The sequence below is a fragment of the Antechinus flavipes genome, chromosome 2 (genome assembly GCF_016432865.1).
Source record: "Antechinus flavipes isolate AdamAnt ecotype Samford, QLD, Australia chromosome 2, AdamAnt_v2, whole genome shotgun sequence".
Lineage (NCBI taxonomy): Eukaryota > Metazoa > Chordata > Mammalia > Dasyuromorphia > Dasyuridae > Antechinus > Antechinus flavipes.
The window spans coordinates 48,998,061-49,013,153 of record NC_067399.1 but is presented as its reverse complement, the minus strand read 5'-3'; the positions used below and the strand labels follow the sequence as shown (position 1 = coordinate 49,013,153).

General features: G+C 44.6%; 1 protein-coding gene across 1 annotated transcript; it reads left to right on the top strand.

The window, feature by feature from the left end:
- Positions 1 to 414: 414 nt before the first annotated feature.
- TUBB3 (tubulin beta 3 class III) lies at positions 415 to 12,491 on the top strand. Its single transcript, XM_051974744.1, has 4 exons — positions 415 to 659; positions 8,817 to 8,925; positions 10,109 to 10,219; positions 10,981 to 12,491. Exons 1-4 carry the CDS (start codon positions 603 to 605, stop codon positions 12,054 to 12,056), a joined length of 1,353 nt encoding a protein of 450 aa, XP_051830704.1. The 5' UTR covers positions 415 to 602; the 3' UTR covers positions 12,057 to 12,491.
- The last annotated feature ends 2,602 nt before the right edge of the window (positions 12,492 to 15,093 follow it).

Genomic DNA, 15,093 nt, shown 5'->3' with positions numbered 1-15,093 from the left:
AGCTGAGTTGGGTGGGGTCTATGTGACCTCGGCTTTTGCAGATCTAAAAGGGTGCCAGCAGGTGGGTGGAGAAGCCATTATTGTCCTCAGAAGAGCCCCCTTCCATTGTCAGTTTGGGAGACGCCTCCTCTGCTTCGGATGTGAAGGGTCCCCAAAACTCTGACCAAGGGAAACCTCCCCATTCAGAGCCCCCCCTCTTTATTAATTCTGTCTCGATCTTCCCAGAGGGGCCCTAGCAGCCTGCATCGCATTGTGTGCAGCCAGACAAAGTAACTGCGCTGGGCAGCGGAGGTGGGAGGGTGGGTAGCTCCCTCCCTCAGGATCTAGAGGGTGGAGGCTGCGGGGGGAGGGATGCGCTGGTTGGTACTGATGCTGCAGGGATGTTGCAGCATTTTCCGTCGGCGGCTCGTGATTGGCTGGGAGGAGGATGAGGTCAGCTCTTGGCGGAGCACGCCGCTGTCTGCCCAGCCGCCGGTGCAGCAGCCCGCAGCCTATAAAACCCGGCGGCCGATGAGCACCCAGTCTTCTGCAGCTTGCAAGAACGCTCCCCACTTCCTAGCCCCGGCCGCTCCCCCTGCAGCAAGCCAGCGAGACCTGCGAGGATGAGGGAAATTGTTCATATCCAGGCCGGCCAGTGCGGCAACCAGATCGGAGCCAAGGTAGGGCGGGGGAAGGGGACAGGATAGATACAGGGACCGAGCTGGGCTGGCTTTGGGGCTGGAGCGGGTAGTGACGCCTCCCCCAGTCTCCGGGGCGCTGGATCGGCCCACTGCGGCAGCCCGGGGTGGGCAGCTTCGCTTAGGCTCGCCCGGCTCTCGGCAGGACCCGCTGGAAGCTGGGGTTCCCCGCTCGGTCTTTGTACTGAGCCGGGTTGGGAAAGGGGGGAGGGTCACGAGCCGGGCTGGGGGGAAGGGGAGGAAGGTCGCGAGCATCCGCAGCTCTATTCCAGGGATGGGTTCGAGAGCGGGTTTGGAAGGAGGCGAAGCATTCAAGGACTCTTGTGTATCTGGCTCCTTTGGACGCAGAGCTGGGGAGCAGGGATAGGAGGGGGCGGGTGGGGGGGGGCGGGAAGGGGAGCGCCAGGCTACGCGGCTCAGCACGAACCACACCCCAGGACTGCGGCGCCGGGAACAAAGGGATGAGCTCAGCTTTGCGCTAGGCGGCCGGGACGCCTGGGTCCCCGCCCTGCAGGGGTTCCCCACCTTTCTGTTGCCATTCACCGGGAAGTCTTCCCTTCTCCCCAAACCCTGGATGGCTTCCAGGGAGGGCTCCCTCTCTTTCGAGGGTCAGTTTGATGAAAGAGGTGGGGAGTCGGGGAGCGGGCAACCCTTCAGTTTGTCAAACCCCGTTATCTGTCACCTGGGAGCGGTCACTCGTATATTCCACTTGACGATGTCCCCTATTGGGAAAGCTGGAGGCCCGGCCACCTGGGTCTTCCCCCGAGTTAAGGGTCAGGGATTGGAACCTGGATGGAGACGGCCCCTATATTCCTTCCCGAAGCTCCTCTGGGGTGGGCGTTGCCCGTCCTCCTCTGAGGAGCCGATCTGTCCTGGGTTCCTTGGGTCTCAGGTTTAGGAAAAAATGGGTGGGGTTGAACTGGGCGGGGCAGTTGAATGGAAACCATGGTATTTCTTTCACACACATACACACACACACACACACACACACACACACACACACACACCCCTTTCAGTGGCAAGCCACATAGACTGCCCTCTTTTCCTTCTTTCTTCATCTCCTTTTTTATAATTTCTTCGAGTTCTCGTTTGTTTGAAAAACAGTTCTTTTAATCTTATAGAGATGAATTTTAAAAACTACCTTTCCTTGTAATTGGGGGGAAATACTATTAAGTATGGAACAGTTCTTTTCTGGATGATCTGCCCAGGAGCAGTCCCAGAAAAACTCTCTCACACTAACCCACCCACTTCCCTCCCCAGCCCCAGCCCCTTCTTTCTTTGTTCTCCTGAGGGGAGGAAGGGGTGGAGTTGTGCCATGATTCACAGGGTGACCTTGGTCTCGGATCTCCACTAGCCCAGGCTGCTGCCAAGGGTGAGACCAAGACCCTCCCTGGAGACCCAATCCTGATCGAATTGGGTCCTGACCCCACCCTGAATTGGCCCAGTGGAAGCCAGAGGTACACCTCTTGGGAAATAAGGTGGGATCAGTAGAAGAGAGAAGAAACCTTTAAAGTTGACTCCTCCCCCAAGCCAGTCATAAGGATCTCCTGGGATGGGTCTAGTAGAAGCTGAGGGTAGGGAACAAAGCCATCATGAAGAAGGTGAGGGCTGCATGGCTCTAAAACAACCTGGAGGGAGGGGGGAGTTCAAAAGAAAATAGAGAATCTAAATTCATTCCAATGAACCTGAAACCAAAGTCCCAAGAACACCGACAGGTGGTAGAAGAGACTGTAAAGGAAAACCTGCAGCTACACTTTTTGATTAGGATAAGAAACCTTCAGCTCATCTGGAACAAAAGAGTCCCAAGTGGGGAAGTGGTTCGATGAAAATAGATCCAGAAAGGGAAAAGGGAAATGGATTGGGAGTAGGTAGAGATGAAAAGCCATAAAGCCAAAAGTGGAAAGGCATATGAGATAATAGAGGTCCACATACTGAGCTGTGTGACCTTGGGCTAGATAGTTCTCTTCCATGGATCTTAGTTTCCTTATCTACAAAATGAGTGGGTTGGACCAGAGTAGAGGGAAATAATAGGACCATAATGAAGAAAAAAGAAAAACACTGGTTTGAGTGCTCAAGCTGAACACTCAACTTGAATTCAATTTTGGACACTGGGTTCCAATATCATCTCAGTTATTCATTATCTTGTGACCTTGGAGAAATAATTTAATTTCTTTAAGCCTTGACTTCCACATCATTAAAATGAGGGAATTGGACTAAATGGCTTCTGAAGTCCCCTCCAGTTTTAGATTTATTATCCTATGATCTTTAAGATGCCTTTGAGTTTTAAACTCTGTAATCTTATAAATAGCAGCTCCCGAGGAAGCCAGTTAGAGGAACAAAAAGCTAATTGATATACTGGAGAGGAGACAGCTGCCCACGTGGCACTGACATGTAAATTGTAAGTGTGGGTCTTCTCTGAGACTTCTGGTGGAGGCACCTGCTGCAGTGTCTTAGTGTGAGGCAGTACTAATCATGCATCAGACCCTTCAGACATATCTGTGCCTGCTCAGAATGAAGAATAGGGAGAAGGGGGAGGAGAAGGGAGAGGAAGGCTGGCCCATCTCCTGCTCCATTGGGGGTAGAGGGAGGAGGAGGAAGGGCTTGGGAATGGGAGCCTGAAATCAAATCAGGTCTCCTTCTGGAGTAGGGGGAGCAGCTGTGGCCAAGTGAGCAGCCACCCCTGGGCCAGAGGGTCTGTTAGCTCATTAGGCAGATCACTGGGGGATTGGGCAGGCACAGAACACCTGCCACTAAGCAGGGTCAGGGGCTGAGGGCCAAAGGGGGATGGGAGGAGGGGAATAAGTGGACATAGGACTAATTGAGGCTAGTCTGGGACAATGATGCTTATTAGGCAACACTTCTGGGACTCTTGGAGCAGTAGTAGTCTAAGGGACAGGTTTATAGCCTGAGATTTGGTTTCGGGCATCATGGTAAAATGGGAAGATCTTTGGATTTGGAGGCCAAGGATTCAAATCTCAGTTCTGCTACTTAGTGCCTGTGTGATCTTGGAAAGTACTTTATTTCTCTGGGTCTTAGTTTACACATCGGTAAAATTAAGTTATTTAAAGTTCCTTTCAGTTTTAAATCAATGGCCCTACTTGCCATGTTAGCCCAGTTGCTAACTGGGAAACAAAGAAACATCCCTTTGGGGATACTATGAGAGCAAGTGATGTCTAGTCACTTCTAAGGGAGAAAGATTTAAATCCAGGACTTTATGATATTTTCACTAAATAGGCTACGGTATAGTATTAAAGAGATTTTGAGTCATTTCTCCTCTAAACTCAGGGGTTGAGGAAATACTGGAATGGTAGAGAATTTGAGGCAAAACAAATTATGTCAGGTAGACACCTCTCCCCCTCCCCACCTCATCGAGCTGGTTGCTGGCTTCTCACTCAAGAATGCTGAGATCAGGCCTTTGAAGGTCTTAGCTGAGTGCCAGGATCTGCTCCCCACCCTAGGGGACCTTCCCTGCTTTGTGGGAGGGTGAATGAGTAAGGCCCAGCGGTGGCCCTGCCTGACCTCCAGGGAAGGAAGAAGGGAAAACACACTCTTCTTTGATGCGTCACATTTGAGCTAATGCTGTGCCTCTTGGAAAATTGGGGCAGCAGCACCCAGCATGTGACCTAGCTGCCTGGAGAGTAGAGAGCCTGCGTAGGTAAAGCAGTTCTGCAGTGGCCTGTGAGACAAAAGAGGTCTGTAGACCTTGGGGTAAAGTGAGCAGGGTCCTTTGGGTTCAGAAAGGTCAACATGGCTCTTGTCATCTGATTACCGTGGCTCCACTCCCCATCCTTGGGATGGTGTCTGTATCCCCCTCACCTATGATGTTCTTTGTGATTTATTTTCTCAGGCTCCCCAAACTGGATTCAACCTCTTTTTCTGGTAAAGCCATAAACTTAAATCATCAAGATCTTAAATCCCTTAGGCATTCCATCCTCTCAACTCTGATTTGTTTCTTTGGGCCTAGAGATCTTAGCCCAGATCCTCAGGGAGATTGGTTGAAGGGACTCAGTGGCACTGAGCTTTAAGAGGCCTTCAGAGGCAAGTTCTATCCAGAGGTTGGCAGCCAGGCACTCCTTAACCCCTTAGCTCTGGTTCTGTTATCAGCTTAGTCTGGCCTTCAGCTTCAAATGGTGTCCTTAGACTCTTACTTGGAGTAGATCATTACCGTGTTGCTTTATTAACAGAACCAAAGCCTGTCTTCTCACTCACCATGTGGAATGTAGATGATGGCAATTTAGTGCTTCCCTCTCCTCCTTCCAGGCTGTTGGGCAAATCCTCTTGCTTTGGGAAGTACAGAAAAGAATCTTTAATGCTCTCAATCAGTGGGAAGAATTTTTGCTTTCTTTTTAGAATCACCAAGCAGCCCTTACTCTTTCCATTCAGTGACTCTCTGGCCCTTAACACATTTTAGAATTGGAATGAATGAGTCCCATATATCTGGGTAAGGTAGTGCTCCTCCTCTCCCCAGGGGAGCAATTGGGTAAGGGGAGAAAGGGGAAAACTGGTCTTGGGATTTAGCTTTCACATCCCTTTAAAAGATATCCTCCAGGAACTCTGACTAAAACCCTGCAGTGTCCCCTAATTCTTGGGAGTACAACATCAGGGCCTCCCAGTTCTAACTACATCACCAAGTATATTTGCAATCTTTCTCAACTGCATTAGCTCTGGAGATGAATATTCCCTTAACATAAAGCACTTCCCCATAAGGTTAGGAAACAAAGAAAGCCTCTGTGCTTGGTTGGGGTGGAGGAGGAATGAGGGAAGATGAGTATGCAGAGGTAATGCACTTGCGTAGTGACCTGAGGCTTTTCAGAACCACGGACAGCTCCCCAAGGCTTTCTATTTCCTATTCCTGTCCACCCTGCTACAAAAACTGTTTGGGAGATAACATTTAGTACCATGATTTGCACATAGGAGCATAAATATAGAGTTAAATGGTAACTCAAAGGCCATCTAATCTTTAAAAAAAAAAAAAAAAAAGGAAATTGACACCCAGGGAAATTGTGACTTGCTCAAGAGGACCCAGGTTGTAAACATCAGAGGTGAGATTTGAATCCATGTCTTCTAATTCCAGAGTCAATACTCTTTCCAATGTGTCATTAGGCACTTAATACATTTTTGTTCTTTTGAAAGGAACCGAACTTTACCCGAAACTTTCTTAGGGTAATAAGTAGCAAAATTTCTCAGTATGTCCAATGTAATTCTGAAACTTATCCTGGCATTCCAGTAAGTCTTGCTCATCCACTACAAAAGCTGAATCTCCCCTCAGCTTCCCTGAGCTGAACCTTCTACTATTAAAGGTGCTCTGTAAATCTTAAAGCACTATATGAATGTATTAATTTTAATTATCATAACACTAAAGAGTTGGCTACTAGGAGATGAATCAATATTTTCAGCCACAGCATGAAGATGATCTATTTAGGAGAGATAGTATGGAATGATGGACAGAGAGATGGTCTTGGAATCAGGAAGACCTGAATTCAAATCTTGCTAGCTGTGTAACCCTGGACAAGTCACTTAACCTCAGTGCTCCCAGGCAACTTCCTAAGACTATAAGAGCAGTGGCTTATCTACATTCATAGAGGATTTCCTCAACAGGAGCTCCCTGCACTAACAAAAAAAAAAAATTGGGGAATAGCAACTTCTCCCTGTGGATGGAGTGTTCACATCAATGAAATTATGAATCAATAAAATATTATATTTTAACAATCTACTGTATTTCTCATTAAGGTTCCTGATAACTTCCCTTCCCATTAGGGCACAATGATTTTATTGGACCGTTGTCCCCAGGAGTCAATGATTACCATGACTAGTCAGAGCCCAGAAATAACCATCCCAGAATGTTTGGTGGGACTCTGTGCTCAGAAAGTTCTTGAGTTTGGAACATAGCTCAGAATTTCTGCCCCTGAAATCGGAACTATTGAAAGGAAGTTATTCTAATCATAGATTAAGTGCTAGGGGAAAATATGACAATGGAAAATAGGAAGTGGAACCTTTAGTAAGTCCCTACTATGTGCTGAGCACACTTGACAAATATGTCATTTGAAAGAAGAGCACATCCATCAAGTAAGTATGAGATTTAAAATACATGTGAAGATATTTGCTCTGAAAACTCAGTAGAGTAGTACCATGGAAAGAATCCTGTATCTGAAGGAAAGGGAATAATTATTTACATAGCAACTCTAATGTTCCAGGCACTGTGCTAAGTTTTTCATTTTTTTTACAATTCTTATTTCATTTGGTCCTCACAATAACCCTGAGAGGTAGATAATGTTATCCTTGTGTTACAGTTGAAGAATCTGGAGCGAGAGGATCTGGATTCAAATTCTCATTTTGTTACTTAATACCTATGTGATGTTGTGCAAATGATTTAATGTTCCTGGACCACAATTTCCTCATTTGTAAAAATAAAAGAGTTGGACATAGTAGTCATAATGACTAATATTTCTGTAGTACTTTAAGGTCTACAAAGCATTTTACATTTTTTTTTCATTTTATGCCCCCAACAATACTGTGAGGCAGCTACTGTTATTATCCTAACTTTACAATGAGGAAGGTTCTTTCTATCATTAAATCTATGATCTTAGATGTTTTTAAATAGTTCCAGATACAGCTATAAAAGCTAAGGATCTGAAATGAAGACCATGCCTTAGGGCAAAGTCACACATAAATAGGCTTGACATATAATAATTAGCATTGATTTTTTAAATTCCTTGCATTAAAAAAATTTTTAAATACTTTTCAAGGGGCAACTAGTTGGTGTAGTGGATAGAGCACCAGCCCTGAAGTCAGGAGGCTCTGAGTTCAAATCTGCCTTCAGATACTTAACGCTTCCTGGATGTGTGACCTTAGGCAAGTCACTTAACCCCAATTGCCTCAGTGCAAAAAAAAAAAATACTTTTCAAAGAGTTTTTTACAAATATTATCTCATCTGATTTTCACAATGATCTTATAAAATAAAGGGCAGGGATTAAAGTTTCCCTGGCTTCCTTCTAGATTCATTGAGATCTTATCTTCTACAGGAAGCTTTTCCTCAGTCTCCAGCATTCAGCTGTTAATCCATCTCTTTTCACAATGCTTTCATGTACATTGTATATATCTTGTTTGCACCTAGTTATTACATGTTGCCTACCTGAATAGAATGTGAGCTCCTTGAGGGTAGGAACTGTTTTTACCCTTTCTTTGTATTCTCAATATTTAGCATAGTGCTTTGTATATTAGACATTAATAAATGCATTTTGATTGGTTAAATAATAACAATGGTTTTATTTTAAATAATAACAATAATAACAGCTAACAACAAGTCATTTTACCCTTTTGCCTCAGTTTCCTCATTTGCAAACATGAGCTGGAGAAGGAAATGGTAAACTACCCCAGTATCTTTGCCAAGAAAGCCTCTATAAATAGGGTCATGAAGAGTTGGATACAACTAAAAAACAACAAAACATTTATAAAACACTTACTATGTACCAGGCAATGTGTTAAGTGCCATCCTTAAAACAAACCTGAAAGATAGGTGCTATTCCCCATTTTATAGCTGAGGAAACTGAGGCAAACATAGTTAAGTGACTTGCTCAGGGTCATACAGCTAATAAGTTTCTGAGGCTGGACTTGAACTCAAGTCTTGCTAATTCCAGATCTTGCATTCAATTCATTGTACCCTTGCTACCTCTAAAATTTAAATAGCATTTTGCGATTATCAAGTGTTTTCCATACATTCTCTCTTGATCTTCACAAAAAATCTCTGAGGTAGATAATACAGAAATAATTCCCATTTTATATATGTCCAAAGTTTCATAAGAAAGTAATGGAGCTGGAACCAGGTCTTCTGATTCCAAGGCCAGTGTGCCTTTTTCTTGTGACTTCTTCCTCTGACATCTTCCTAGACATCCTCTCGATTGCTTTTCCCACTATGCAAGATTTCCTCTCACAAATCTGAAGGAAAAAGAGATTGAGCTGAATGCCAGCAAAGTTCTAGATCTTATCTGAAGTAGTTAGTCATAGAACCTGGAACCCAGATCTCCAGATTCCTAGACTCTAGAGATGGGTGCTAAGCGTTAGAAAATATGACTTGACACTGTTAAGTACTTTACTTTCCTTGACCATCTTTCATGTCTGTCTTTCTGCATCTCTCACCAGTTTTGGGAAGTGATCAGTGATGAACATGGCATAGATCCCAGTGGCAACTATGTGGGTGACTCAGATCTACAGCTAGAGAGGATCAGTGTTTACTACAATGAAGCCTCATGTGAGTATCTCCTCACCCAATATGGCCTTCAGACCAACCCTTCCTAACCTGCCCTTATCCTGTGTCATGACCTGAAGATGCTTTAGTCTGGGGGATGGGGGATCAATAGGACCATAGAGACCCTGAAAGTGGAGATGATGGCCACAGTAAGATGGAAAGAACTCATCCAGATTGGATGGAACCTAGAAGGAAGTGCTGGGCTGGCTCTACTCTCCCAAATCAGGAATTACCTTTTCCCATTGGGATCCCATGTATCATTTTGTTGACTTCCTTCTTGTTCATCCCCAGGAGTGCAATAACTCAAAAACCAAATAATATATTCTGCTTGTCTGTGTTATGTCCCCTGGCTAGACTCTCAGCTCTCCGAGAGGACAGAGTATGGTTTATGTTAAATCTGTTTCCCTCCTTCAGTTCCAGTACCTACATCCATGCTCTGTGATACATACAGTAGGCATCTAACAAATGTTCACTGTATCAAAATGGCAGTCATCCAATTAGTTGGATTGGGAAGGAAAAGGTTAAATTGAGATCAACAGTAGTGTTGGTTGGCAGAGGTGCAGTTGGAGGGAAGACTGAGATTTTATAAAGATCCACTTCAGTGGTTTCTCATTTGTGGTAATTCAGAACTGTGCTTACATTTTTATAATCCCAACAGCCCATTCCAGTGCCAGAAGCTCTCTGTCTAGTGGTTGAACCATACTTTGGGAGAACATTTCTTTTTAAATGTTTCCTTTTTTTTTTTTTAAAGATCCCTCTCACTTACCAATCATCCTTCCCCACTCCCATATAACTCTCCTTTGTCTCAAAAAAACAGGAAACTAAAACAAATAAACCCATTAACTGGGACTAGAGATGTATACCTCATTCCTGACCTCTCTGGTGAGAAGCAGGAGGCATATTTCCTTGCTAGTGTTCTTAAGTTAAGATTGGTCACTGTACTAATTTGAAAGGTATTTCCCAGTCTTCTCTTTTCTAGCAGTGGATAGATTATTTGAGTTCTGTCTAAGAAAGTGATGGAAAAAATGGGTGTAATGGGGCAGACACCGAGTGACCTCTGAAGTGGAAAGGCCCTCAGCAAGCCAGAACAAGACTTTCTAGGGGAAGCAGATCTAAATGGAATGAACACCTACAACCCTAGACCCACAGGACCTTACATAATCCATCTGGTTTTTTATCTCCCTAGCTCACAAGTATGTACCCAGGGCCATCCTGGTGGACCTGGAACCTGGAACCATGGACAGCGTTCGATCTGGTGCTTTTGGACATCTCTTCAGACCTGACAATTTCATCTTTGGTATGTTTCCCACCACTCCTCCCTTTTTTAGACAAATTCCACATTTAAAAAATCTCCATAAAGGACTGATAAAAGTCACAGCTTAGCAGAGGGTAGAGGAGAATGGGTTATTCTATGTACCTTGCATTTACTTATCGATGCTTTACGTTTCAAAGTGCTTTATAATCATTCAGATATTCTGTGAAGATAAGTAGAGAGAGGAAGGTATCATTTCTCTTTTACAAATGATAAAACTGAGCTTAGAAAAGTGAAATGTTTGCACTGCTCTTGGATGAACAGCTCATAAGGAACAGGACAGATCTCTTTCTGATCTGATTTTATTTCTGTGTAATAACACACTGAACTCCTTGTTGGTGCACTTTAAAGAGTCTTAGGGCTACTTGGCAATAACATCCCTATTTCCCAAATAGGAAAACTGAGGAAAAGATTTTTATTGCTTTTCCCTTTGTGTCTGAAGAAGACACAATTCCCAACTAGCTCGGATATAGCTTGATATAATAGAAAGCACAAAATAAGAAGATGTAGATTCAAATCTCAGCTGCCATTTAATAATCATGAAACCTTGGACAATTGACTCAATAGCCCTGATGTTCCATAAATCAGAGTGCAACGGTTTCCTTGTCTACCTCATGAAGTTGCTGACGGAATGGCTTTGAAAGCAGATTGTATGTTGTAAAGGCCAGGTCTAGTTTACATAACCCACTGAGTTCTTGTTGACTTGAACCCCCTTCAGCTGTTTTATTCTCTTCCCCGTCCGGCAGGTCAGAGTGGTGCAGGGAACAACTGGGCCAAGGGTCACTACACGGAGGGGGCCGAACTGGTGGATTCGGTGCTAGACGTGGTGAGGAAAGAATGTGAAAACTGTGACTGTCTGCAAGGGTTTCAGCTCACTCATTCCTTGGGCGGGGGCACTGGCTCGGGTATGGGCACCCTTCTCATCAGCAAGGTGCGGGAGGAGTACCCTGACCGAATCATGAACACTTTCAGTGTGGTGCCCTCCCCCAAAGTGTCCGATACCGTGGTGGAGCCCTACAACGCGACGCTGTCCATCCACCAGCTGGTGGAGAACACCGACGAGACCTACTGCATCGACAACGAAGCCCTGTACGACATCTGCTTCCGCACCCTCAAGCTAGCCACCCCCACCTATGGCGACCTCAATCACCTGGTCTCCGCCACCATGAGTGGCGTGACCACCTCCTTGCGTTTCCCCGGCCAGCTCAATGCCGACCTCCGGAAGCTGGCAGTCAACATGGTGCCCTTCCCTCGCCTGCACTTCTTCATGCCCGGCTTTGCCCCCCTCACGGCCCGCGGCAGCCAGCAGTACCGGGCCCTGACGGTGCCCGAGCTCACCCAACAGATGTTTGACGCCAAGAACATGATGGCAGCCTGCGACCCCCGCCACGGGCGTTACCTCACGGTGGCCACCGTGTTCCGCGGCCGCATGTCGATGAAGGAGGTCGACGAGCAGATGCTGGCCATCCAGAGCAAGAACAGCAGCTACTTCGTGGAATGGATCCCCAACAACGTGAAGGTGGCCGTCTGTGACATCCCCCCCCGCGGCCTGAAGATGTCCTCCACTTTCATCGGCAATAGCACGGCCATCCAGGAGCTCTTCAAGCGCATCTCCGAGCAGTTCACGGCCATGTTCCGGCGCAAGGCTTTCCTCCACTGGTACACCGGGGAGGGGATGGACGAGATGGAGTTCACAGAAGCTGAGAGCAACATGAATGACTTGGTGTCTGAGTACCAGCAGTACCAGGATGCCACCGCAGAGGAGGAAGGGGAGATGTACGAAGATGACGAGGAAGAGTCGGAGGCCCAGGGGGCCAAGTGAAGCCAGTAGGGGTCTGGCAGGAGGCACAGAGTGGGTAGGACCCAGGAAGAAGCCTGTTGTTGGCTGGGGTTGGGACGGAGAGTCTCCCTCGCCAGGACAAGTTTTTTCCAGATCATCCAGTCATCTGACAGCGTCCTCCATCTTTGCTTCCAGTTAGCTGAGAGCTAGGTACCCGGCTTCTAGTTGCTTCACATTAAAAATTCCCAAACTTCAATCATTCAGTATTTAATAATATTCCCTTCCTGCCCCCCAGCCCTGATGTCCCCATTATGATGTGTTAGCTCAATTTCTGTACCTTTCTACCCTGGACCCTTTTCCTCTTGCATTTTTTTAACATATATTTTCCATAGTCCCGATGTTCTTATTTTTTACTGGTTTGTGTTGATTTTTATTTTTTGAAATACTCAATAAATTTATTGCTGTCTGATACCCTCATCCTGGATTGGCAACTTCTTATTGGGGCAGGGTATAAGTGGTGAAAGCCACGGGAGAAGACCTATCAATTTGGTGGAATTCCAGGGACAGTATTTCTGAGGGGTGACAATAGTTCCAAGATTTCATGGGATGATGTCTCCGGAGAAAACCCTTTGGTATAAAAAGTCGGTCTGATTCTTACCCTAGAAATCATAACTTGTGTTGTCCGCAGAGAAGAGAAAGCCTGTTCACTTCCTCTTGGATCCTCTGAACCCCAGAGGAGATGTGTATTATCAGTTTTAACATTTGGGGCTTCATTGTCATAGTGTTTGGGGCAAGGAAAGTGCTATTGGGATCTCAGAAAGCTCCTCAGTTATCGGATAAAGCATGACCACTGGGTTTGGAATCCTGGATCTGATAACCATAGCTGTATTTCCTAGCGGTGGTCCTCACCCTTAAAACGTTCCTCGATTCTAGTTCTTACCCATGGCTTGTCTCCCAGAAACTTACTTCTCACCCCCTCCCCATACCCTATCTTCTTATTTTTTTCAGCCAAGGCAAAACTGCACCCAAAGAGGACCTTTCTGTTCCTCTTCCTTTTAAGCTTAGTACTCCCCATTCAAATCCTAGAATTGTAGGATTCAAACCTCTGCACATTATAAACGAGGAAGCCAAAACCAACGCCATAGATTGAAACCATAGATTGGTTGCTAAGGGTCAAGAAGCTGATTAGTGTCAGGGTCAGACTTATTAATGTCTATTCCAATCAATGTGCTTAGTGTTACACCCAGAGACTAATCTGACTCGTCTAACCTATATCATCACATGTGTCTCATTCTTTCCCCCTAAATTAACTCCCACCCTTACAGCTCTCCCTGCCCAATCACTACGCTACATTTCTGAAAGCATCATACACAATCATTTTGTTTTCTCCCTTTAGAACATTAGTTTGGAGGCTTTATTTGGGGCTCCATTTTCAAATTAGAGAAATTGAACCCCAGAGAGAATACTTTCCAAAGTCATACATAGTTATCAGTGAGACTAGGAATAGACTCCAGGTTCCCAGGGATCATTTGGTCTTCTCAAAAGCCTAAGTCCTTCCTTTTAAGATCTTTCTAATTCTATCATGGAAGATGGTGGAGAGAAGTGTAAACCATGTTGGGAACTCTCATAATGTGTAATGCAGAAGAATTGGAATTTGCTATTCCTGTTCTTTCTGCCCCTCTTTGCAGTCTCTTCCAAGAGAAAATTAATCCTGGGACCTCTTAATTCCTGGCAGTTTGTTTGAAAGGGAAGAGAAAAAGGATGAGGAAGATGAGGATTTGTTGCATTCCTAGGTTAAAAGATGAACATGTTCAGTTCTCAGACGACTAAGATGGAGAGAATCTAGTCCATGAATATCCTCTACAGCTTGCATGACATATACCGCTGTCTAAATACCTCCAGGGACAAGGAACTCTCTACCTAACAGACAATTGCATCTTTGGAAACTTTTTGTAAGAGGTGGGTCTTAGTTGCATTTTCCAACCGTTAACATTAATGGTAGGCTCATGTACACTCAACAGTTCAGCCATGCCTTTTACACTTTCATAACTGAAAAGTTTTTCCTCATATTTTTCCCCTCAAAGCTGCTTCTCTGTAGCTTTTGCCTTTTTGTTTTTTCCCTGACAAATGGAATGTCTATTATTTCTTTCATATGGAATTACAAATCATAACCTCAGAATCTGAGGAGATTTTAGAGGTTCATTATGTCCAGCATTCCCAAGAAAGGGTTATTCAACCTTTGCTTGAATATCTCCAGGGAAGGGGGACCCTATTCTTTTTTTTTTTTTAATAATAGCCTTTTTTCCCAAAATATGTGTAAAGATAGTTTTTAACATTCATTCTTGAAAAACCTTGTGTTCCATATTTTCCCTCCTTTCCCCCCATCTCCTTCCTGATTCAGCAAGTAATCCAATATGTGTTATACATGTGCAATTCTTCTATACATATTTCCACATTTATTATGCTGCACAAGAAAAATCAGATCAAAAAGAAAAAAAAAACGAGAAAGAAACAAAAAGCAAACAAACAACAATAAAAAAGGTAAAAATGCTATATTGTGATCCACATTCAGTGCCCACAGTCCTTTTTGGATGCAGATGGCTCTCTCTATCACAAGTCTACTGGAAAGGGCCTGAATCACCTCATTGTTGAAAAGAATCATGGGGGGACCCTAATCTTTTTTTTTCAATCAATTAGCAATCATTTATTAAACTTTTTCTTTTTTTGCATTCCAGGAACTGTGCTGTTTTGGTAGTCTGCTCATTTTGCTAGCCTATTACTTGGATTTTAACTCTTTTTAAAAAAATAACTTTTTATTGACAGAACCCATGCCAGGGTAATTTTTTACATTATCCCTTGCACTGACTTCTGCTCCGATTTTTCCCCTTCCTCCCTCCACCCCCTCCCCTAGATGGCAAGCAGTCCTATACATGTTAAATATGCTATAGTATATCCTAGATACAATATATGTGTGCAGAAACGAACAGTTCTCTTGTTGCACAGGGAGAATTGGATTCAGAAGGTAAAAACAACTCAGAAAGAAAAACAAAAATGAAAGCAGTTTACATTCATTTCCCAA

What these genes read in the sequence shown, in the direction of transcription:
- TUBB3 (XM_051974744.1), top strand. Translation starts at nt 603, where the DNA reads ATGAGGGAAATTGTTCATATCCAGGCCGGCCAGTGCGGCAACCAGATC. An exon ending in GCAACCAGATCGGAGCCAAG is followed by an intron (nt 660 to 8,816) that starts GTAGGGCGGGGG and finishes ATCTCTCACCAG; the next exon opens with TTTTGGGAAGTGATCAGTGA. An exon ending in TTACTACAATGAAGCCTCAT is followed by an intron (nt 8,926 to 10,108) that starts GTGAGTATCTCC and finishes TTATCTCCCTAG; the next exon opens with CTCACAAGTATGTACCCAGG.